This window comes from Sciurus carolinensis, chromosome 11 (genome assembly GCF_902686445.1).
Source record: "Sciurus carolinensis chromosome 11, mSciCar1.2, whole genome shotgun sequence".
In the NCBI taxonomy this organism is placed as follows: Eukaryota; Metazoa; Chordata; class Mammalia; order Rodentia; family Sciuridae; genus Sciurus; species Sciurus carolinensis.
This window is the reverse complement of record NC_062223.1, coordinates 102,610,402-102,634,088: the sequence shown is the minus strand read 5'-3', so window position 1 is coordinate 102,634,088 and position 23,687 is coordinate 102,610,402. Positions and strand designations below refer to the sequence as shown.

The window sequence follows — 23,687 nt, the reverse complement described above, 5'->3', positions numbered from 1 at the left end:
ATTTCACTGACTTATTAAGTATTTGGAGTGGTCCTTTTTCATTCTGATGAACAGAAACTAATTTTAGTGTGCTTTCATTAAGTCTTGCACTGGAAAGTATTTGTATGACTATGTTATATAAAACAGGAATTATACAATGTACAAGGTAATATTTAAACTTGAGACTCTTCATGTTTACTGGCACAAACTTTCTAGCAACAAAAAGTATACCTAACATACTTTCATGAAGTAATTTAATGGTCTGAGTAATACTCAGGACCCATATTCTTTTATAAAGTAAAAACATTCTTAATGTGATTCCTTAAACTACAAACATAAAAGTCTTCTTTTTAAAAAACTCAACAAATATCAGTGCATCCATATTACTATTTGATATTGTTATGTTATAAATTATAATAAATAATCTAAACAATATAAAGACACAGGTATTAAATGTTAAAAGAACAAAAATTCAGACAAAAAGAACCAATCCACAACAAATTAGTATTTAATTAACTAGCATTATATTAATAACTTAGTAACTTCATAAGGGATGTGAAGAAGTGGCAAATTATTTTAAAATTCTAAATTAAAGAATCTGATAAAGAATAGAATTAGAAAGGGTTGACATGTGAAGGAGGTAAGAAAATTTAGCTTGCATAGTGTGTATCTTTCATTCTAAGATGCCCAAAGACATGTCTACTTGACTTAGCTAAGAACTGGCCAATACTTTTAATACAGATTTGGAAAATATAGGAAAGTAAACTCACCCACCATGAAAGCAATGACTATACCATTTGCTTGTGTTTTCATGGCTCAAAGGTCAATAATAAGAGGCTAGTTTATATTTCTTTGGCAGAGATAAAACATAATCCTTTATATAGAACTTCAGATTTCAAGGAAAACTTCAAATCCAGCAGCTAACAGCTTGTCTCTATTTGCTGTCACTCTAGATCACAGAAACCCACATGTTTTTTTTTTTTCTTTCCTGCCCCCCTTCAGTTACACTTGAGCTCTCTGACTGAAAAGGTCTGGAACAGATTAAACGTCGGGCCACAAAATAAAAAGCGTTGGCATGTTGTCAAGCCTGTCTGGAATACACATACACAGTGGGCCCAAAAAAGGAAAACTAAATGCAGTAACAGAATTTCATGAAACTTTTTTTTGGCATATCTAATTGTATTCTTGTGTGTGTGTGTGTGTGTGTGTGTGTGTGTGTGTGTGTGTACACATACATGTTGGAGGTAGGAAGAAGTATTTTGTAAAAAACACCTTCCCGTGCTTAAAACAAAAGACTAAGTGATGGGTACAATTAATGAATCTACTTAATCTCACAGCAGTTATTCTACTTAGTTGTTTTAAGTGAAAACTTTGTTTTTAAAAAAGCTTTAGTTCCTGATCTCTGATGTTATATGAGTTAATCATCATCTTTCATAATTTAATGATTTGGGGGGTGTTTTAACACCATTCTTTACATTTTCCAAAATGTGAACAAGTTGAATTCATTAAATATGATTAAGGAAACATGTCCATTATCATTCCAGTCCATACAAATTTATTAGATTTTCTACCTTACTTGATTTCTTACTTCAACTACTGGTTTATTCAAATATTAAATAAAATCTGAAGTTGCAAATTATTAACATGCCCCGTTATTTTAACACCAATACAAGTCTTAAAGCTCAAAAGTCTGGCATTTAAGACAAACCGGATATCTGTCAAAATGAGTCTCTGCCCTGACCCCACCTTTGACTTTACTTTGAATAGGGGATTCAGTTAGTCTAGAAAGCCAACAAACCAGGCAGTCTCAGGAATAACTGAATACTGTTTGTTGTTGGCAGTTTTTTTTTTGTTTGTTTTTGTTTCTGAGGCATATATAAGTCACGGGAAAACTTGTTCATAATGTTCCTGACAGGGAAGTTATTTTATCCAACCAACTCCCAGTACTTTTCTTTTTCTTTCTCCTAGGGTTGTGTTTTGATGGCATTCACAGAGTTAATTCCTCTTTCCCATAAGGGCCCCACAGTTGTTGTTAGGTCAACCCCTGTAAAGCTTCAAAGGTTCCGCATCCCTTCAGTCTGACCTACTCAGTGATCTGCACATTGTTTTCATTTAGCTGCATCTAGTCCATGATGAGAGCTTCAAAACCACAATTATCTGCTTCTTTTTAGACTCATTTTCCATGGCTTTGGAAAAATATCTCAGAAACCCAACTGAAGAAACTAAAAACAGTGGTAGAATGTGGATTTAAAAAGGCACTGAACAACTTTTATACTTTTATCACAATGTGCACAACTGGAAGGGAAGAGTTCCTTTGGGCAGTGGTGATTTATCTATGTAATTTGGAGGAAACATGGTGTGCCTTTTGCTTCCTATATAAAAAACTAAGGGAAGTAAAAGAAAAAAGGGCAAAAGAGGGGTAAATGCTTTCATTAGGCCATTTCTAGGGCTACGGGTCTCCCCCAAACATGAACACTTAGAATGGGAAACACTATAACACCCAGGCACTGGATGGTGCTCAACACTTACAGAAGTTAAACATAAGCAGACACCAGGTCACTGACAAAAAGCTAGTATTCCAGATTTTCGATGTTATGTGATGGTCTGATTATTACTACAGCTAGAGAGACCATTATCAACAAGGTGGATGTGTTTCCTCAAAACATGAAAGGAATAGTAATTCTGATCAGTAAGCTCTAGAACATTCTCTCATCCAATCCAGACTAAAAAGCAGTTTAAACCTAAACTTCTCAAATTGAAACTGAAAGGTAAAAAAACAATACTGGAAAAAGTTCAGTGGGCAGTCATTTTTAATACTATGAAGCAATGCAGTTTTAAATGTGTTTCCTAAATTCACACATTAAAAAAGTAATCAAAAATATCTAAAAAGGTTTTGAGATGAACCTTTACCAAAACGAGGGTCAAGCCTTGGGTCTAGCCAAGAGGTGGTCTTGTTCTTATGGTTTATATAGTAAATTTCTCCATCCTGAGTCATGGCTTGTTCCCATCCATCAGGAAGAGGACCTATAACACAGAAAAAAAAAAAAAAAAAAAAAAAAAAAAATGAGGGTTGGTTTCAATTTGGAGCACCTAAAAAAAAAAAAAAGTGGGAGGAGTACTAATTTAAAAAGAAAACACATCTTGACACAAGACAATTCATTAAAGCAGATTAAAAGCCTGTGTTCAGAGAAGAAAGGTAAACCTATATACCTAATTCTTCTCCACTAAAAAGAAACCATCAAATAATAATATTGACATCCCCAAAGACACAGATGAGAGGGAAAAAAAATCCTTTATGAAGACATAACCCAAATTATTATTGTTGTTAATCCAAGTCATAGAAGTGCTACAGTTCAGGGACTTAGTTTCCAGTCCAGTCAGTTTTATGACAGTACCTCCCTAGGGACTTCAAAGTTCTTTAACAAGAAATACACGTAGGTGTTTTTAGAATATCTGAAGTACGGTAAACATTTTATTTAATATGGAGCACACTTTTAGCTACAACTGCCAAGCTCCATTTATTTCCATTATTTATTTGACTAGTTCTCACCAAGAAAACTGTAAAACAGAAAACTATAGTACACAAAAAGCATATTTTTTAAAAAGCCAGAAATTGCTAAGAGGTGGGGATTGGTGGTTGGAAGTTTAAGTTTGGTGAAGTCTTGGAAGAGGGGCAGGGTTAAATGCTAAAGCTGTTGGAAAGTGAATTTCTCAAAAAGAAAGAAGGATAATACACCATTTCAGTTACAGAATGAAGAAACAACATCTGGGAGATAGGACTACAGAATACAATTAACTATAAGATTTTTTGTTTTTATGAGGGTAGCCAGACAACTGCTTTGGACAGGTAACTGTGGTGATAAACAAGCCAACAGTAGTCAATGGATGCCTTTGAGAGTCTCAACAACCACAAGAAATCTTCATTAGAAACTTGACTACGCAGATTCTGTATCTTTTGCAGTGCTAGTGATCGAATCCAGGTCCGTGCGCATGCTACCAAGCTATATTGCTAGCGTGATTCTATATCATTCTCAACAGCATTACTCTTCCCCATAGCTGTCCAAGTTAGAACCACAAGAGGTATCTTAGATACACGTCAAACTTTTCCCACCTGCTCAATCCATTTCACCCTGAACATTCCACTTTCAATCTGATTTATCTTCCCTAGTCAGTCTCTAAGAGCTCAGATATCAATATTTACCATCTCTTTTTCTTAACTGTCAAATTCCTTCCTTGGTGACTGACTTCTCATCTCTTTCACTCTACTACCTTCTATCAAGCAACCACCAGGGTTTTCTTATTAAAATTATTCATTTTTTTTGGCAGGAAGGTAAAGTCTGGGGATCGAACCAAGGGCCTGGCAAATAATAGATAAGCGCCCTACCTCTGAGCCACATCCTTGAAGTACTTTCTAATCAACTTTTATATGTCACTCATTCTCTCACTAAAAGTATTTCCATTGCTCTTTACCCATCAAAAGGAAAATGCCCAAATCCTATAACCAGCTAACTGCCTTCTTTTTTCTATTTTGCAGTACTGGGTACTGAACCCAGGGCCTCATGTACACTATGCAAGGTCTCTACAAATGAGTTACATCTTCAAGTCTTTTTAATTTTTGAGACAAGTTCTCAACTGAGTTGTCCAGGCTGGCCCTGAATTTGTGATTTTCTGCTTTAGCCTCCCCTAGCAGCTGGAATTACAGGTGTGTGCCACCATGTTCAGCTAGACTCATTTTATCTTCTTTTATTTCTTTTCGGTACTGGGGATCTAACCCAGGAGCGCTTTGCCACTCAGATTTACCCACGACCCTTTTTATTTTGAGACAGGGTCTCACTGAGGTGCTGAGTCTCATTAGGCTGCTGAATCTGGCCTCAAACTTGGAATGCTCCTGAAGAAGTGGATCCCTGGGGTAGTCTTCCAGAGTGGACCCACAAGTACTGGGCTTTGGAGGTGTACTGATAAAATCCCCAGACCAATTGGCATTCAGCAAAGAGCCTGGAGGCCACCTCCAGGAACGCTGCCTATGGGATTACCTTTCATACTCCAGCAATCCAGACGGTGGAGCATGACACTCTAGACAACTCCACTTAAAACCACTGAGAATCTTTTGAACTCCAACAGAAAGAATTCTTTAACTTTTCATCAAGATCTTTCTTAATGGTACATGGATATTTATACATATTCATATTTCTTTTTTTTCTCACTTCTAGCATTTTTGAAGTCAGTTATTTTTCATGGATAAGTGTTTTATGAACTAGGATGTTTGAGTATATAACTTAGTCTTGTTTTGTATTCTTTTAATTTTTACTTTATATATATTTCTTCTCCTGTTTCCCTTGATTCTCTTTTTTCTTCTGCTAACAGCTAATCTCTATTGTTCTCTCTTTGACTATTCCCTTAACTTTTAATGACTTCTTCCTCTTAATCATCACATCCTTTATCACTTCTGTTTTTTCCCTGTCCACTGAAATTATAAACCCTTTTGCAAACTCACTGTTTTTACTGTAGGCAATAACTGATCATATCATTTCTGTTTATTATAATTAACACTGTAGACAGTAGGAACTATTTGGTTTAATGCTGTATATTGTTTGCATTGGTTGTTGCTATTGTCCTCCCTCAAAACTGAGGTACTAGAAGCCTTCAGGGACACTATAAGTTCATAGGGCAAAAACTCTACTGCCTCAAAGTCATACTGTTAGATGGGTAGACACACAAACGTGAAAAAGCAGAGGAACAATCACCCCAGACTAACCAATATACTCCAATAACAGAATCCACTGACACCACAGTGGAAGAAATGTCAGAGAAGGAGTTTAGAATGTACACAGTTAAACTGATCCGCAAAGTAAAGGACGGTATAAGACAAGAAATCAGAGAGAAAATACAGGAAGTGAAAGATTACTTCAAAAAAGAGGCAGAGACTCTGGGGGAAAAAAAAAAACAAGCAGAAATCCTCAAAATGAAGGAAACAATAAACCAAATTAAAAATTCAATAGAAAGCATCACTAACAGACTAGACCACTTGGAAGACAGAACCTCAGGTAATGAAGACAAAATATATAATCTTGAAAACAGACTTGACCACAGAGAAAAGATGTTCAGAAACCATGAACAGAACTTCCAAGAACTATGGTGTAACATGAAAAGACCAAATTTAAGATTTATCAGGATAGATGAAGGCAAGGAGATACGAACCAAAGCAATGCACAATTTTTTCAATGAAATAGGATCAGAAATTTTCCCAGACCTAAAGAATGAAATGGAAAACCAAATACAAAAGGCTTACAGAACCCCAAATGTACAAAATTACAACAGACCCACAGAAAGGCACATTATAATGAAAATGCTGAACATACAGAATAAAGATAGAATTTTAAAGTTTGCAAAAGAAAAATATCAAATTATGTATAAGGGGAAACCAATTCAGAACTCAGCTGATTTCTCAACCCAGACCCTCAAAGCTAGGAGGTCCTGGAATAACACACTAAGTTCTGAAGGAAAATGGTTGCCAACCAAGAATCCTATGTTCAGCAAAACTAACGTTCAAATTTGAAGATGAAATAAAAACCTTCCATGATAAACAAAAGTTAAAAGAATTTGCAACGAGAGAGCTCTTGTAATCCCAGTGGCTTGGGAGGATGAGGCAGGAGAATTGAGAGTTCAAAGTTAGCCTCAACAATGGCAAGGCACTAAGCAACTCAGTGAGACCCTGTCTCTAAATAAAACAAAATAAGGTTGGGGATGTGGCTCAGTGATTGAGTGCTCCCGAGTTCAAACCCCAGCACCAAAAAAAAAAAAAAAGAAAAGAAAGAAAGCCTGCACTTTAGAATATTCTCAACAAAATACTACATGAATATGAAATGAAAAAATGAAAAAAAAAGTGAAAACCAACAAAGGGAAGAACTATACTAAAGGAATAGTCAATCAGAGGAGAAACTAATTCAAATTAAAAACTAGAAATAAACCCAAATAACTGAGAATATAAATCATATCTCAATAATAACCCTGAACATTAATGGCCTAAACTCAATAATCAAAAGACACAGACAGGCAGACTGGATTTAAAAAAAAAGACTCCACAATATGCTGTCTCGGAGAGACTTACCTCACAGGCAAAGACATTCACAGACATAAAAGGATGGGGAAAAAACATATTACTCATGTGGATAGTGTAAACAATCCAGGATTTCTATCCTCATATCAAAGTGAACTTTTAGTCAAAGTTAATCAGAAGGGACAAAGAAGGTCATTTCATACTACTTAATGAAATTATACATCAATAAGACATAACAAATGTAAATATTTATGCCCCAAACAATGGAGTATCTACGTACATCAAACAAACACTTCTCAATTTCAAGAATCAAATAGACCAAACACAATAATGGGTAACTTTAACATGCCTCCAAACAAAAACTAAATAAAGCTACAGAAGTAAAAAATACAATTGATAATTTAGACTTAACAGACATACACAGAATATTTCATCTATCAATGACTGAATACACTTTCTTCTCAGCAGCACACAGATCCTTCTCTAATAGGAATGTTATAAAAGCTATCACATAGGTTGGCAAACAATTGTAGTATTACCTTAATATGTTTTTAGCATCTGCAGGGTTATTTTGATAGCTCCCTTTCCCTTGATAATAATTTTTGTGTTCTTGCTTTTCTCTTGATTAGACTAGTTTGATTTTTATCAGATTTGTCTATATTTCTTCTCTCTAGTTTGATTTGTATCAGATTTGTCTACATTTCTTCTCTATTTCATAATATATTTCTGCTCCTACTCATTTTTTACTTACTACATAATTTGAAAATAATTTGATTGTTATTCTAACTTTTCTGATACATGTAATTTAAGTTATAAATGTTCATCTGAGTACTGCTTCATCCCAGAAATCCTGACATTTTAAGCTTTTATTATCACTTAGTTCAAAGCACTTTTTATTTACTTTTCTTGTACTTTCTTCCTTGACCTCTGAGATATTTATAAGTGTGCCATCAAATTTTGAAACAGTTGACATGTGGGGGTGGGGTTCTATATATATGTAAGGTGATTGATTCTAATGTAATAAATCATGCAGGAAACAGTCTGCATGATTTCAAATTTTTTAAAAAATGGAAATGCTTTTTATATTGATTGTATTAGTTACATACATGTAAAACTGATCAAAGTGTATACTTCAATATGTGCAAACTGTACTTTCATTTTACTTCAATAAAGCTATGGGGAAAGAATTTAAGAAAAAGAAATGCCACTTGCATTATATACCAAATTCTTGCCCTCATTATAGCTTGTTTCTGGGTTTTCTATTGTGTTTTATTGTTTTGCCTATTTTTGTGTAATTATTATATGGTTTTAACTATTTAATATATAATTATAGCTGTAAAAAAAGTTGCACGGATTTACTAGATTCTGTTTTTGTCCTTTATACAGATGAACATAGCAAGGTCTGAAAAAGTTTGGTAACTTGCCAGGACAGACAGCAAGTATTGTAAGTCAGGACTTAAACCTGGGAAGTCTCAATGTCTTTTTAACCTATACAATGTACTGCTTCCTAAAGATATAAATACATTTCCCCCAAAATTTATTTTATGTCAGTTTCCTTCTAAAATTAAATTCTAAAATTGAAAGAGTGAATTTATCCCTTTTATATCCAAATTTTAATTATTATATATTAATTTCAATAAAAATGAGGGTTGGGGATTTGACTGGAAAATTGCTTGCCTATCATGTATGAGGCCCTGGGTTTAATCCCTAGCACACACACACACAAATAAAAATAAAAACTTTTTTTAAATCCCACTAAAAATGATAAGAATTAAAAAGTCAAATTCAGGAAACTTTACATGAATACTATTATTGAAAAGTATAATGTAAATAATCGGAAATAATCTAAATGAAAAAATTTTGAACATTAATAAAGGAGGCAATTAGCATAAATCAATATGTAGTGACTACTATTTTCTCTCCATATTTTGAATTAAAATAAATAATGTACATATTAGAATAATTATACTAATAACTTCATAAGCACACAAATATATATCAAAATGTGTATGATGGGGGCTGGAGATACAGCTCAATGGCAGAGCACCTGCCTAGCACGCACAAGGTCCTGGATTCAATCCTCAATACCATGAAACAAACACACACACACAGAAAATGCACACAGTATGCAGGAAAAGAATATTTCATATAGTCATTTATGTCTATTTATGTCTTTAAAACTTTCTATATAAAAATAGAATGTTATATGGAGAGAGAAAGCCCAAGATGGGGGGTGCTTTTTAAAACGTTTTTATTGGTATAATTATTATAATGAGGTTCGTTTTGACATACTAATAAATGCACAACATAATTTGCTTCTTTTCAATCCCTAGTACGTCCCATTGCCCTCTCCTCTTCTCTCCCCTGATCTCTTTCCACTGCTTATAGTCTTGCTTCTATTTATTGTTTTTTCCAATTGGTACAATATAGTTATACATAAAAGTGGAATTCATCGTGGATATATTCATACATGTGTATAGCATAGTTTGTCTTTTAATGACTAGCTAGAAATGAGAAATAGGTAAAAAGAACTGATATGATCCACAAATTATTTCTGGCCACTTAGCTTCAAATAATTTTTAATTGAGAATTCTACTTTCTCAATGCAAAGAGCCCTTTCTTTTTGTTATGGGAACACTTTCATTATACCAAGGTCATAGCATTTATCATACAGTATTATTTCATTATATGTGGATTTTTTCCCCCCTGTGACTGTGAAATTCTTGAACACAAAAGCATACATATGCACTTTTCCATCTTATCCAGTATAGTGAGTATAGCTTAGAAAGAGTGGGAATGATGGGTGAAATTAACATAATCAAAATGAAATTCAGTTAAAATCCTTTATTTATGTTTATTGAACAAACTATTCTGTTTCACTGTTTGTAATTTCAATTTCTCCATTATTTGGTGCCAATTAAACCAAGGGTACAGGGATATAGCAAATTCTCTCATTCAATAAGCTTCTACTATTATCAAGCACTACTCCATGCCTCGGAGATAACAGAAATAAACAAAATATCCCGACTTTCTGTTCTAGCCAGGAAAACACACAATACAGTGTACAGTACAATGTTAACAAATGATAAGCACAGCAAAGGAGAAAAAAAAAGGGCAGCATAAATGTGGAGGTGGGGGACTACGCTTATCTTTTAGAAACGCAGATCACAATGGGCAGCAATGAGTAGGTGGCCCATAAGCTTCACTCTGAATGTAATGCAAATCCAAACACAGAATGATCTGTGCAGGGAACCAAATAAACAACAAATGAGATACAGTGTTTCACCTAGCTTTTATGATCAAGAATAGACTAAGGGCCAGGGTTGTAGTTCACTGGTAGAGTGCCTGCCTAGCATGTGTGAGGCCCTGGGTTCAATTCTCAGCACCATATACAAATAAGTAAATAAAAGTCCATTGACAATTTGAAAAATATTTAGGGGAAAAAAAAAAAGAATAGAAAATTTTTCATCATTTGAACCAATAATGGGTTGAATGGGTAATATTTAAAGAGGATCAGTATTACTAAAAGTTAATAACAATTCCCTCAAATTCATGGACACCTTTTAGACAAGACAGAAGAGGCAATCAATGTTCTCATCCTAATTCACTTGCATATACTTTATAACTAGGTCTTTAGACATGGAAAAGATGGAGCATTTTAAGGCTAGGTTAATATGAATGATCTCCACACCAAAGCATTTTAGGGAAGAAGGTAAAAAATAGGTCTTCAATCCGAGGGAGGGAAAAATAGGCCAAAATTTAATGAGATGTAAAGAGGGCGAGAAATCTGAATTAGGAAAAGGAAAATATAATTCAAAATTAGAATTATTTAACATTAGAATTATTTATCCTAGGGGAAAATAAAATTTTTATGTAGGATTTACTAGTACTGCTTGATTGGTTACTGATCTACTATAGTAAATACTACTTCCTGCAATATTTTAAAAACAAATAAAATACTGTCATACTAATGCTAGTGAGTCAACATTAACTTCCTGCTCTTGATTAAGGATTCTTTTGTATTAGTAATGAGTAACTAAAATAATTTGTAATGTCTAATCAAACAAAAAAGTCTTAATTAACTATATCACAAGTTAGGTGATCAACCTCTCCCTCTCATCAGTTCCACAATTCAGGAATAAAGTCCTCATTCAGGACACTGAAAATTTACTAAACACACCCTGATAAGTAGTTTCAAGTATAGGGTAATCAAGTAGAAGTTTTCTTAGAAAGTAGATTTACTACACACAAGACACTTATCTAAATTCTTTGTTAGCAAATAATAACTCATTTAACAACCACATGACATGGGTACAATTATTATCCCCACCTTATAGATGAGGAAACTAACGCAAAAAAATTAGCTTGCCCAAGATCACTTAGTCAGTTAGTAAATGGCAGAGCTGGGATTCAAACCCTAAATATCTAGCTATCTAGAATAATGTATGACAAACAGCAATCAAAAGTTTTGTTTTCAGTCAGGCATGGTAGCGCATGCCTATAATCCCAATGACTCAGGAGGTTAAAGCAGGAGGATCACAAAAACAAGGTCAGTCTCAGCAACTTAAAGAGGTCCTACACAAATTAGCAAAAGCCTGTCTCAAAATAAAAAATAAGAAGGGCTGGGGACATGGTTCAGTAGTTAAGTGCCACTGGGTTCAACCCCAGTACCAAAAATAAAATAAATTGTTTTGTTTAAACATGCTTTTTCCTGAAAGTTTCATAAAATCCCATGGCTTCGATCATATTTATATAGAAGATTCCCTTATCTTTAATGTCTCTCACAGGGTCAACACTAGGCCTTTTCAACCAACTAGAAATGACACTTTCACAAAGTATGTCCCCATATTTTGAGTGAGTTTTACTTAAAACATCATTTACATTTGTCCCTCAAAACTTTCAAAGAAAAAATTCTCAAATCTTTAGTTGTTTATCTTTTATCATCTTTATAACACTGTACTGAAAGCATCCAACAGCCCAGACTCTATTCCTCCATTATCATTCTACATCCCTCCTCACTCAGCCTTCTTTCAGTTACCCGAATTTCTCTTCCTCTCTTCCCTCCAGGACCTTCACTTATGCAGAACTTTGCTTAATTAATTCTTACTCATCCCTTCCAAATGTGACTGTTACTTCCTCATGATTAACCTGGTGGACACAGTTTTCTATCTTTTTGCATCAGGGACCTTCTCTTTGGTACAAGGTGATTCTATCACTTTAGCTATTTCATCGTCTGTTCATATCATTCCTCCCAGCAGCATGGCTTGTTCACTCCTGTCTTTTCTAGCACTTACTAGAGTCATTCATATACCCTTCTCCTCCAGGCCTACAATATTCTTCACCCCCTGAAATTCCACTCTATTCTCATGCTATATTTTTGTGAAGCTTTTCTCAATTCTGTCCTAATACTGAGGTTCTTCTCAACCTGTAAAGTGAAACTACATTTGCTTTGAATTTTTGGATTCTTATGACATATTGTATTATGTTAACTCTTCTACAGTGAGTTTAACTATAGGTCATGTAGTAGTAGTACAGGAACAATTTCTCACTCTGCCCTAGAATACAGAAGAATTTGTCTTTTCAGCAGTGGCACACACCTGTAAATCCCAGTGGCTCTACAGGCTGAGTCAAGAGGATCACGAGTTCAAAGCCAGCTTCACCAACTTAGCAAGGCTTTAAGCAAATGAGCAAGACCCTGTCTCAAGATATAAAAAAGGGCTGGGGATATGGCTCAGTGGTTAAGTGTCCCTGGGTTAAATACCTCGTACCCCGCTCCACCCCCACCAAAAAAAGAATTTGTCTTTTTACCACACCCCCAACAGTATTCAAATTTTTGCACAGTTGCTCAGGACAAAGATGGCAACATTTATCAAAAAAACTACAGCCAGGTTAGTTTATAATACTTTGGGATGTGCAAACTTGTGACTTTCAAAACAAAGGGGGACTAAAATTATAATTACCTGATTCTGATGGGATTTTGTTTACAAAAGTCTTTCACACACATAAATATCTGAAATTCATGCTCTTCACCATGTAAGCCCTACATAATCCCTGATAAAGTTCTGTCCATACTATTAAAGTTACGAGGCAGACACAATGGAACAAATTGTCATATACAAATCTTAAGAACTTTAAATATTATCACTAACTTTTCTGTGGTTTCAATAAGTCAAACATAGAATAACAAATACACATATTGAAGTAAAAGGAGTTTATAAATCAAGTTTGGTCAAAGAAGATTTTTCTCTTGAGTTCCAGGGTAACTTTTTTTTCTCAGGGTGAAAACTGACCAGAAGCATGCAACTTTAAGTCATAAACCCAGAGACTATCTTCTTTTTGTTTAGATGGGGTTTAGGGTGTCTACCTGTGTTCCCTATCCTGGCCTCGAGGGATACAATGGCTTCAGTCTCCTGAGCAGTATCATTTTTGGGTACAGGCCTAAAAGCTAGAAACTAAAAATACTATAAAATACACTGATGAAAATCTGTTTTAGGCAAACAAACATACAAGAATGGTATGGTAGCCAGACTCCCAACAGCTCCCTGTGTCCACCCAGGTCTTAAGTAGCTATCTAGATGATGATTCTGCTAAACTACTAAAAACAAGTTAATGATCCTCAGTTCTCTCTTTCCTTGAATATGTTCTAATATTTAGCTTATTAAAACCCACATATAATATTCATTAAAAGGCAGGTTTAAAAAAAAAAAAAGCAGGTTTAAGTATGAGTGAGGTATTTGGGTTTCATAGGTCAAATGATCAGATAACAAAAATAGAAAAACCATAGGGAAAGACCCCTAGAGAAGAGCCATGTTTAAAAAAAAAAAAAAATATATATATATATATATATGTATTATTTTTTGGTTGTAAATAGACCTTTATATTTTATTACATGCAGTGCTGAGAACTGAACCCAGTGCCCCACACATACTAGGCAAGCACTCTACCACTGAGCTACAAGTTCAGCCCAAGAGCCATGTTTTTAATGATGTCCTGAATTTTTCAGATTAAGGGTCACAATTCTTTGCTTACCACACAAAAGCATTCTGAGGATGTCTTTGGTATCTCCCTAACATTCTACTATTAAGTTATATGGTACTAAGGGTTTCAGGCTTCAATAAATGCCCACATACTGCTACTTTCACCCTTCCTTTTCTTTATCACACTCAACTCCCACTCATCAGCTTCTGAACCAAACCATTTCTTACCATTTAACCAGTTCTTAACACTACTGCCCTAGTCATCCTCTCCCCAAGATACTACAAAACCTCTTCTTTTAAAAAATTTACTTAGATCCAATTACCCCTGTTCAAAACCTACATGAACCTATGTAATAAAATGGATTCCTTGTTACCTTTCACTAACTCTTCCATAGGACCAACGGGTAGGCCTGTTGTACTATAATGGGACATTCTGTTCCTTTTCCCAAGATATGGGCAAGGCTTTCCCCTCAGTCCCTTCAGATGCTCCAAGTCATCAGTTACAAGGGCCTACAACAGAGACACTATCTAAAATACCATGTCCCTTAACCATCAGCCAGTCACTCTAGCTTGTAACAGTTTTTCTTCTTTCCATGTTTAACCATCTGAAACATTATGTATTTGTTTATAATCTGCATTCTCATGATTTAGAATTGTGCCTAGCATGCACCAAATATTCAATGTTGGCTAAGGGAATGAATGTACCTGTGCTTTCTTAAAGAAGTTCTCTATATGCTCCTGTCCCACTACTGATTCATTTGTTTCTCATACTTTCTTAGCACTACTCAGTGCATACATCTGCCATGACATTCACTGTCATACATAAAAAGTCTGTTGTTACCATACAATCCCAGTGGCCATCACAGTGCCTATTAGAAAGTAGAGCATTTGATATTTGTTAAATGAATCTTTTAGGAAAGAAAAAATACAAGGTCTCAAGATAAAACTAACTGAATATAATAGTTGGATGAACTTCCTAAGAGATCAAGTACAAGCTCAGAAAATCAGGCAACTCAAGTCTCTTAGATTTTAACTTAAAGAAATAGCTTAGAGTTTTAGTAAGCTTATTTAGTAAGATTAGTTTCTCTAAAGTTTTACTGAAGCAAAACCAAATAGCTCATTTAGACTTTAGATTGCTCAAATATAACAATCATGTTTCATTAAACTTTTAACTTAAAAAGCAAGTTTTACTAACTTCTCAGTCTCATTTACACCAAAAGAAAACATTATTTTATAAGAGTCTATTGTTGCAGGATTTATTCCATTTCATTTATGCTGCCTATATATGGTAGTATATGGACATCATTTTAAAAGAATTAGCATCTCAATCTTTCACACAAATTTTCTTCCTATGAGTCACAAAATTATTGCAGTAATCAAGTAACCAGGATTTAGAAATCAGTGGGAAAGACAAAAATAATAGTCTAACACTTATCAAGAGAAGAAATAAAACAGGAATTTGATCTTGTTCTTAAATGTAAATAATTTAATCTTTTTCACTCACTGTAAAGCTGAGCAAAGGATCAAAATTGCTACAAATAATTACTGAAGAAATGTTGAACACAGACTTTTCTAATTTTAAGTTCTATTAACTCATTTTACCAAGAGAATTATCTAGTAGCAGTGACATTTATGCATCTAAATTTTTTTTTGTTACAGTCTAACAGCACATCCTCTTATTCTTCTAAATTAGTTTTCATGGTAAAAAAAAAAAAGCAGACATTTATATACTTTTCTTCTTTATTAGACTCAGTGTTTATACTAAAAACCTTAAAAGTTTTAGAATTCAAATGAACTTTACTTTCAAAGACTTCTACTACATTAAAAAAAAATACTTGTGATATGTGCTCTAAGATCAGGTCAAGAGACAAATAATATTAAGCTTCTATTTATTTCCCTTGCTTTAGAAGCTAATTTCTAAAAGAACACAGAGAGGAAAGAATTACTTTACCTGAAATATTCAAGTACCTAACAGTATACAAACATTGTACTCCCTAAAACACTTGAGTGTTAGACAGTTATTTTGGATATCATGATACTCAAAGTATCAAATTAAAAAAATGCAACACTGTAAAAATTACTGATAATTCTATATATGCCCACCTCTCTCAACCTAACTAATTTGGGTTTTTTTAAAGAAGGAATAAAAGTAATACTCTAAAAATGCCTGGAATCAGGTAACATGAAGAGTGATCCTTAGGAGAGACAGTAAAGGCTCCTGCCATCAGAATAAAACAGAAGACACCAGCTGCTCTGACGCAAGTGGCATGCATCATTAGGTACCAAATCAAGACTCATGATTTAAAAGTGTTATCAGCTGGCCCTCACTGGGTTTAACAAAAACTTCAGAAGAACTCCTATAGTACCAAAAATCTAATGCTGTCTGTAACTTGATTGGGCATTATCATTGTATTACTTTTTCTGTTTTACAAAAAGTTTTTAAAAAATCTTTGTTTCCCTTTATACCACTGATTTATACCGATTCAGTAAAATGAAATGAACTGATATACATTTTAAATAGGGAAATGATGGTTGTTCCTCTATTACTAACCATTTTCCAGGAACTCAATCATCAAATAAATCAAATGCAAATAAACCAAGGTTTTATAGGACTGGTTATACTGATCCTTGATTATTATGCTTTGGTTTTTATTATTTTCCTTCCCCCACTTCCCCACTCCCTCTTTTCTTTCTTTTCTCTCAGTGCTGAGATTGAACCCAAGGCACCTCACACTACCAATGAGCTACCCACCCACCATCTTTTCTTATTTTATCTGAATTTCCAGAATGGGGGGTGGGGGCGTGGCAATTTTGTTCAGTAAGTTTTAAAAGTTATTTGAGATAGGAGTTGAAGAGTAATAGGATACAATCTCAGTTTCTTTACTGACTTTGGGCTTTGTTACTGATTCATGTCTGATTTCACTTTAGTATAGTCTTGTTTCATATACTATTATAACCTCAGACTTTTTTTCATCTTATAATAACCAAGAATTTTCAGAAGAATCAGGAAATTTTTGACTATGTAAAATATAACTATATAGTTATATTATTTAATACTACACTACCTATACCAAAAAGAGTATAAATGAATATGAAAGCCAGAAGAGAAACCAACTACTTTGATAAGAGTCAATTGCCCACATCAATGTTTACAGCAGCTCAATTCACAACAGCCGAACTATGGGACCAACCGAGGTGTCCTTCAACAGATGAATGGATAAAGAAAATGTAGTATACATACACAATGGAATATTACTCAGCCATAGAGAAGAATGAAATTATGGCATTTGCAGGTAAATGGATGGAGCTGGAGAATATCATGCTAAGTGAAATAAGTCAACCCCCAAAAACCAAAGGCCAAATGTTCTCTCTGATATGTGGATGCTAACTCACAATAAGGGAGGGTGGGTGAGAGGGTCGTCCGGAAAAATGTAAGTACTGTGGATTAGACAAAGGAGAACGAAGGGAAGGGCAGGGATGGGAATTGGAAAGGTAACTGTGAATCAGAGCTAACTTTCCTATGTTCATATACAAATGCACTAAATACATAACCAGTGCAACTCCACATCATGTTCAACCACAAGAATGGGATCCTAGGGGCTGGGGATACAGCTCAGTTGGTAGAGTGCCTGCCCCGCAAGCACAAGGCCCTGGGTTCAATCCCCAGCACCGCAAAAAAAAAAAAAAAAAAAAAAGAAAGAATGGGATCCTAGTTAGAATAAGTTGTATGTATATGTCAAAATACACTCTACTGTTATATATACATCTAAAAAGAATTAAAAGATTAAAAAAAGAGTCAATTGATGACCAGAAGCCTGTAAAGATAAAAAGTCAGTGTGGTGGCTGATTTTTTAATGATGGGAGAGAGAGGAAACTGAAGAGTGAACCCAAGAATGCTTTATCTCTAATCTATACTCCCAGTTTCTTTTTTTTTTTTTTTTTGCTATTTACTTTGAGACAGGATCTTACTGAGTTGCCGAGGCTGGACAGGTACTAGGTTGCTGGGATTATAGGCAAGCACTACTATGTCCAACTAAAATTATTTTAAATGAAGGGACAGTGGTTACTAGTTATAATAAACTGTCTAAATTATAAAATATCAAATCACATTTACTTACATACTATGTATGCAAGACACCACACCAAACACTGCATATTATTACTAATAATTTCTATGTTTCAATTGTGGAATATGGGTTGTCATTTGATTTTCATAACAGATTTGAGTTTAGTGATGCTACTATTGCTATCCCATTTTCCAAATGATGAATCTGAGAGACAGGCAGATATAATAACTTGTGCAAAATATTAAAGGCAATAAGTGAGAGTTAGAATTCAAACCCAAGTCTACCTGCTCCAGGAGCCTTTGCTCTTAATCCTTATTCTGAACTGTTCAAAGGTGAACTGCAACACTAAAATAAAGATTGCCAACTCCTAAAACTTGTCAACTTTGTAACTGCCCACACACCTTTGCCCTCTGTGCTTTTAAAAGTTAAAAACCTATCAATGTTTTGTTTTTTATTTCTACATTTCAAATCTATTCTCTACCTCTCTTGTTTTTCTTGGTAACAGTCTTTCCCATTTGGTCTTTTGTGTTTTGAGAGATAACACAAAGCAGGAGCAATGTAACAGGTAAACACAGGGCAGCTCTATACTACTCACTTTGTTTGCTTCTGAACATTTTCCCAAATGCAATGAAGGTGCATATTATTAGCACATTCCTCTAACATGCATCATCTCTGATGATCAAGAGGGAATTTTTTCACACCTATCATGAGGTATTTTCTAGGAATTCCATGCAGTTATTCATAATAGGGAAATCTGAAATTGTTACAATGGTAGATCTGGAAATTAGTCAAATAAATACCAAAAATTTCTAACTTTTTAAAGCTAAAAAATAATGAATCCTTTAAAATATACCTGAAATAATATATTTTGGCTTTGGACTGTTATCTAACGTACATTTTTCAAAAGCAGACAAATGACACTGAGCATAGTGGTGCATGCCTGCAATCTTAGCAACTTGGGAGGCTGAGGCAGGAGAATCTTGGGTATGAAGCCATCCTTAGCAACTTAGCAAGATCCTTTCTCAAAATTAAAAATAAAAAGGGTTGGGAGGGGCTGGGGCTGGGGCTGTAGCTCAGTGGTAGAGCACTTGCCTAGCATGTGTGAGGGGCTGGCTTCAATCCTCAGCACCACATAAAAATAAATAAAGGTTCATCAACAACTAAAAAAAGTTTGTTTTTTTTTTTAACTGTAGATGGACACAATACCTTTGTTTTTTTAAATGTGGTGCTGAGGATCAAACCCAGTGTCTTTCAGATTCAGCAATCTTGCAGATTGTGTTAACAAGCAACTATTTAAAAATTTAGTATATATCATACGAATAGAGATAGTTACTAGAGAAACTAAGTTTAATAAATATCAAATAAAATTTCTGTTAAAAAAGAGATAGTTAAAAAAGTATCACTTTGCTCTCCCTAAGTCCTTATTTTCTAATGTGAAACACAAATATCACTTCATGTTTATTTAAATCTCAGAAAACTATTTTATACAGATCCAAAGCATGCATCAAAATGTTATTAATTTAAGGTACTATAAGCATATTACTACTTATTTGTAACTTTTAAACAGTAATCACCTCAAGAAATTGAATAGACATGGCTCTACAAATATATTTTACTAGAATAAAGTAAAGGAGAATCATTATCTTACTGAATTATTCAAATTCCCTTTTAAATTTTCTTTACCTCATCTTTCAAAATTCCTTTCACAGGGCTGTAGGGGTAGGTCAGTGGGTAGAACACTTGTTTAGTTAGCATGTGCAGGACCCTGGATTCAATCCCCAGTACTTCTTCAAAGGAGGTAATGTGCTTTTGCTTCTAGAACCCTAACCAGGTACATCTTTGTTTCTGAATGATTTCTCAATTATATGTATTTGGAAATTTGCCCAAACACAAACTACAGGTTGCCAACATTTTAAGCTCATTATTTTGAATAAGGACTTATAAAAACAAAATTAATTTCTGATCATTTTGGTTAAACCAAAGTAGATCTAATGGGATTTCATAAAATCTTAGACCTGAAGAAACTTGGAGAAGCTTATTTAGACAAGTCAACCATTAAAAATTACAATGAATTCAGGTTTGGGAGTTGAGAGCAAATAGCAGTATAAGGAAAGTCTGATCAGGAACAAGCAGTCAGACCAGACCATAAAGGTGGACTCAAATTTTCAATGAAGAATTTGAGCACAGTATAATCCCAGCAACTAGGGAGGCTGAGACAGGAGGAACAAAAGTTTGAGGTCAGCATGAGGAAGTTAGCCAGACCCTCAGCAACTTCGTGAGACTCTGGCTCAAAATAAAGGATAAAAATGACTAAAAAGGACTAGGGAAGTAGCTCAGTGGTAAAGTGCCTCTGACTTCAATCCCCATTACGTCACACACCCCCACCCCCAAAAAGTTTTTTTTTTTTTTAATGAAGAGAATTTTTTTTTAAAAAGGGCAAAACTAGGCAGTTTTTGTTACATTATTTAGTCATAAAAATGTAAATTGAGAGGCAGGAGGATTCCAAGTTCAAAGTTGGCCTCAGCAACTTAGTTAGACCCTATTTCAAAAGGTGCTTCAAAAGAGCTGTAGAGCACTGAAGACTTCAGATGAGCAGATTCAGAAGGCATTTCCTTCAGGGTGAAGACTTTCTGCAGATAACCTATTTAACTGGAAGTCATGTGCTGTTTTGTTATAGGCATTTATTTAAATGTCTTCACAATTCTTGTTCACTATCTCCAGGCTTCAAAACTTCCTTAAAAGGTAATTTTTTTAAGCACAGAGGAGTATCACTGTTGCTGCTTTTCAAAAGGAGATAAAGTTCCATCCAAATTCCATATAATCTTTGAACAAGAGTAAAATCATTTTTTTTAAAGTTGTTTAGGAAACTGTTGTATACCTCACTAGAGAGGACATAGCCACCACATCTCAGGGCTGCTTTCTAGATAGAGAAACAGAAGTCCCTACATTGAAATTTATTAAAATGCTGCTATAATTTTATGTAACTTGACATATATCAAAATTACAGCTACCATGAGGCTGGGAGGGGTATAGCTCAGTGGTAGAGCACACGCTTATCATGTACAAGGCTCTGGGTTCAATCCCTGGCACTAAAAAAATTATAGTTTATGTTACACTCATTCCAAAGACTATCAACACCATGTAGAAGGCCTCATTATTCTTAAAAATCCACTGAAATGGGTGGGCTGGGGAGATAGCTCAGCTGGTAGAGTGCTTACCTCGTAAGCACAAGGCCCTGAGTTCGATCCCCAGTACCGCAAAAAAAAAAAGAAAAAAAAAAAAAAATCCACTGAAATGGAAGAATGACAACAAAGAAGCTCTTATGATTCAGAGGAAGCCCATACTATACAGATATATCAATAGCTTCAGCACTTGATTTGATAACTATGCCTCCATTGTATTTTTGTAACAAAATTCAAAATAATCCTGACTTAAAATTTGTCTGATTCTGGAAATTTTCACATATGGTCGACCCCCTTTATCCATGAATTCTGCATCTATGGATTCAGCCATGGATGGAAATTTTTTGAGGGAAAAAAACTGCATTTGTACTAAACATGTATAGACATTTTTCCTCGTCATATTTCATAACCAATAGTTTAGCAACTATTTACATTGTATTAGGTGTAAGTAATCTAGTTATGATTTAAAGTATACAGGAGGTGATGTGCCTCGGTTGCATGCAAATACTGCATCATTTTATAAACTTGAACATCTGCAGATTTTGATATCCACAGGGTGGGAGGGGTCTTGGGACCAATCACTCAGGGACAACAAGGGATGATTATATATCCAATATAACACCTCATTTTTATTATGAAACTTTTAGTGACTCCTTTACCTTTTTAGAATTTTTTTTAAAGCTTTTATTAAGGTTAGATACATATCCTGTTAATTATAGTCTCTTCCTTTCCCAACTCATTGTACTGTCTGACCACCTCCATTAAAGGCAATGACCACAAGTGTTTCCTCGTTATAGGACAGTGTATTTTTATTAGAAACAGCCTCTTTAAGGAAACATCATGCCCATATCACCTACCTTCTGGAGAAGTGGTTCCCCAGTACACCCACTAGTATTTTTAAACAGTGCCTCTAGTGTATTGTATGAGGTCCTATCCCCTTCTGCTTTCTCTGAAGCGTTTACTGTCACTTAGCCTATCCACGGTTCAGATACAGAGATAAGGAGCATGGATCGGGAAGTCCATTACCAAAATCTGAATCTGGCTTCTGTTACTTAAAAGTTGTGTGATATGGGGAAAACTACTCAAGGTTATTTTTTTCTTTTTTATTTGTTAGACCAGGATTGAACCAGGTACCACTAAGCCACAATCCCAGCCCTTTTTAGTTTTTATGAAAGAGGGTCTCACCAAGTTGTTTAGGGCCTGGTCTTGAATTTACAATCCTCCTGCCTCAGCCTCCCAAATTACTGGGATTATAGGTATGCGCCTAGCCTCAAGTTTTCTGAGTGATAACAACACCTAATAAATGGCCCTTAGGAGGAGTATATGAGAGAGTGCGATATGACTTTTGCAGAATGCCTGGCATAGAAACAGAAATTGTTACTATTGTTATCATTCATAAATACCTCTACCACCATTTATTTAAATATGCTTAAGTCTCTGTGAAGGTGGTCTCATTTTCATGTCAATTCTTCTTTCCAACTCTACCCACGACCCTCTCCTTCATACTTTCTTCCTCTCATTTCTAACCCTCCACAGTTGTACTTCCCACCACTTCTGTGAAAACTATTTCCAGCAAAGTAGTCTCCTCATTAAATACAGTTCTTAGTAAGGATGTCTATTGATTTATATGAAGAGTACAAAAACATTTTAAAAATGAGAGTTAAAATAAAATCTCCACAATTATTTTAAAACCCACATACCTTTGATTTTAAACATAACTTTGAACCTAAATTCTCCCATTTTCTTAGACTATTACATCAGAAAATCTAACAGGAAAATAATTTAATGTTCTAAAAAAAAAAAATCACAACACAATTAGGACACAAAATGCTTTGTCTTTTACTAATTTCCTCAGCATACTTTAGATGGTATACTTTTTAAAAATATTTTTTAGTTGGAGATGGACACAATACCTTTTTTAAATTTTTTAAAATAATTTTTTTTGATTCATTGTAAACAAATGGATACAACTTGTTTCTCTGGTTGTACACGAAGTAGAGTCGTACCATTTCTGTAATCATACATGTACACAGGGAAATGATGTGTGTCTCATTCTGTTATTTTTCCTTCTCCTCACCCCTCCCACCCCTCTTTTTCCTCTACACAATCTATCCTTCCTCCATTCTTGCCTCCCTCCCAACCCCCAATACCTTTGTTTTATTTATTTTTATGTGGTGCTGAGACTCAAACCCAGTGCCTCACATGTGCTAGGCAAGCACTCTACCACTGAGCTACAACGCCAGCCCCTAGATGGTATACTTTTAAGGGAATTAATGTGAATCAACTTTTGGGATCATTAATACATGGCAAATGTTACAACTTCTATGTGAAAATTTGGTAATTAAAAAACTTACAAAGTAAAAATATTAATAAAAACACGCATAATTTTGCCTTTGAAAATTTTAGGATTTAAAATTAAATGACA

The 23,687-nt window shown here is 34.6% G+C and overlaps 1 protein-coding gene across 12 annotated transcripts in view; it reads right to left on the bottom strand.

Annotated features, from left to right (window-relative positions):
* Yap1 (Yes1 associated transcriptional regulator) overlaps window positions 1-23,687 on the bottom strand; it is a 114,955-nt gene that overhangs the window by 38,031 nt on the left and 53,237 nt on the right. For 4 of the 12 annotated variants that reach the window (XM_047516749.1, XM_047516753.1, XM_047516751.1 and 1 more), the window contains exon 4: window positions 2,884-3,003. The exons of 4 other annotated variants lie outside the window; for them this stretch is intronic. In XM_047516749.1, the coding sequence (XP_047372705.1) occupies window positions 2,884-3,003 (120 nt within the window). The remainder of the gene's footprint in view (window positions 1-2,883; window positions 3,004-23,687) is intronic. 4 more of the 12 variants (XM_047516750.1, XM_047516754.1, XM_047516752.1 and 1 more) reach the window with 1 other exon arrangement.